Source organism: Necator americanus, chromosome V (genome assembly GCF_031761385.1).
Source record: "Necator americanus strain Aroian chromosome V, whole genome shotgun sequence".
Classification (NCBI taxonomy): domain Eukaryota; kingdom Metazoa; phylum Nematoda; class Chromadorea; order Rhabditida; family Ancylostomatidae; genus Necator; species Necator americanus.
The window spans coordinates 34,418,414-34,420,440 of record NC_087375.1 but is presented as its reverse complement, the minus strand read 5'-3'; the positions used below and the strand labels follow the sequence as shown (position 1 = coordinate 34,420,440).

At 42.9% G+C, this 2,027-nt stretch overlaps 1 protein-coding gene across 1 annotated transcript; it reads right to left on the bottom strand.

Moving 5' to 3' along the window:
• Positions 1-370: 370 nt before the first annotated feature.
• RB195_016096 (uncharacterized protein) lies at positions 371-1,859 on the bottom strand (the record flags this gene model as incomplete). The annotated part of the gene is made up of 3 exons (XM_064207101.1): positions 371-529; positions 642-779; positions 1,797-1,859. The coding sequence occupies 3 exons, from the start codon at positions 1,857-1,859 to the stop codon at positions 371-373; spliced, it is 360 nt and encodes a 119-aa protein (XP_064062982.1).
• Between the last annotated feature and the right edge of the window lie 168 nt (positions 1,860-2,027).

Here is a 2,027-nt window from a genome sequence, read left to right as displayed (position 1 = left end):
TAATAGTGTGTTCAATCCGCTTGGGTCTATCATACCATGCGTGTTATCGAAATGGATAAATCGTATTCCGTGGTCTTTTTGGGAACAATACGAAAAATCCCCTTTTCATGTAAGATTATTCCCAAATATTCGCATTTTTCTTCTTCACTTCCCCACTTGTACGTTGTTGTGTTCAAATTTTGCCATTCAACCTTGTTATTGATTAAGGCGATTTTTCTTCAAAATTGGATAAAAATAATGAAAAATGTATTTGACGGCATTTATCTGAGGACTACATAACACAATTTTTATTAAGCACTCACTACGTTATGCTACTATGCCAGAAAAAATCTCATTTGAACGAAAGAAAATGGAACGGGTTCTTGGATATTTATGAGGGTGGTTTGGCACTCTCGACCTCGATGTACTTGAGGAGATCCGCACGTTCATTGGAATTCTTCAATCCAACGAAGAACATCTTCGTACCAGGAATGTACTTTCTTGGATCGGCAAGATAGTCATACAATGTTTCACGGGTCCAGACCACACCCTGAAAGAGGAAAAAGATATGGGAATATGAAGGAAAAAAGAGATCAGTGTGATGATCTTTATCTTATTTTCTAGGGTTTTTTTTTCATGTTGCATAACTGCTTGGGTTATACCTTGTGTTTGTTCCCTTGCGAGTAGACGTAACCTGGTGCTGTTCCAGACATTCGGCCTATCAAACCATTTAGTGTTGGTCCAGCAAGGCTACGTGTTGAATTGATGCTATGGCATTGAGCACAACGGTACTTATAAATCTGAATGAACCGAAGTGTAATTATGAAAAACTCCAAGAAAAAAATCTGTTCAGTTCACTTAGATATGAATTCTTTTAGTAAATTCTCTCGCAAACCCCATCAGTCTAATCGCAATGAAAAATATCACGATGTATAGTAGGGTTAAAACGACGTGAAGCACGGTGTAATTACGTACGGAACTTCTCTCGAAGCAGTGCGGTTCAGCGTAGCGGTTAGGAACGTGCTGGCACCACTCATCGATGCAGTTTGCGATCGTCCCACCGCGGTCCCACCTGCTGCCTCCACCGCGCCGTTTCGAGCGCGTACCCAAATGCACCGTGCTTCACGTCGTTTTGACCGCCTCAGACAAGGCAGGCAAGGTGCAGTGAAAGTACGCTTGCTTTTGAAGAATATGCCTTTACGAAGAGGCTGAACATCCGTGAAAGTTGTGGTGTTCTCGTATTTTTCGCGCTACATCACATGATGAAGGATATGGAAGCGACAAGCGCGAGCCCAACGCAACAATAACGCGAAGTTTGTGCGTCCAGACTTTTTATCGCTCGCGACATCCCTGCGTCATTTTGCGCGCTCGCATAGGCATCATGTACCGCACGTCGAATCACATGCGTCCCGTTGCTTTTTCAGTTGGGCAGAAATCTGTTCCTTTTCACAAAATCATACGTATTGAGCGAATCTGACCCATCCGAACTGCCGCGCCTGCTCGCAAGGATGTCGCGGGGATGTCTCGCGCGCTGCACAAGAGGAATATTTCTCGAATTTATCGCTTTTGCAGGGAATTCGCATTTGTCGCTACTCGTTTCCGCTTCCATTTTCTGCATAGTTTGGCGTAACGCAGAAAAAACTATGAAAAGGGCTTAATAACGTCGAGGAATCATGCTAAGAAGATTTTTCTGGAGTTCGTTTATCATTGCTCAAATCGCTGCAGCTCTAGTGCGTCTAACTGCGTTTAATTCCTATACTTTTGCGCAGGCATTATCCTTGAATCCGATTCGACCACGCTGAAACATATCCACCTACCTTTTTCCCTTTTTCATAGTCTCCCTCTGGTATTGAGCCAGCCTTTGCTGCATCGGCACTCATGAGGTCGACGATTTGTGTAAATGAATGTTGATTGGAATTTCTTTGCTTTTATTAGCGTTATTGTCATGATTCATTACTATCAAAGTTTGATAGCAGTGTAGCATCGATTTCTAAGCGTAAACACTTCATAGTTTTCTTTTATCGCTCGTCGCGCATTACGTACATTGC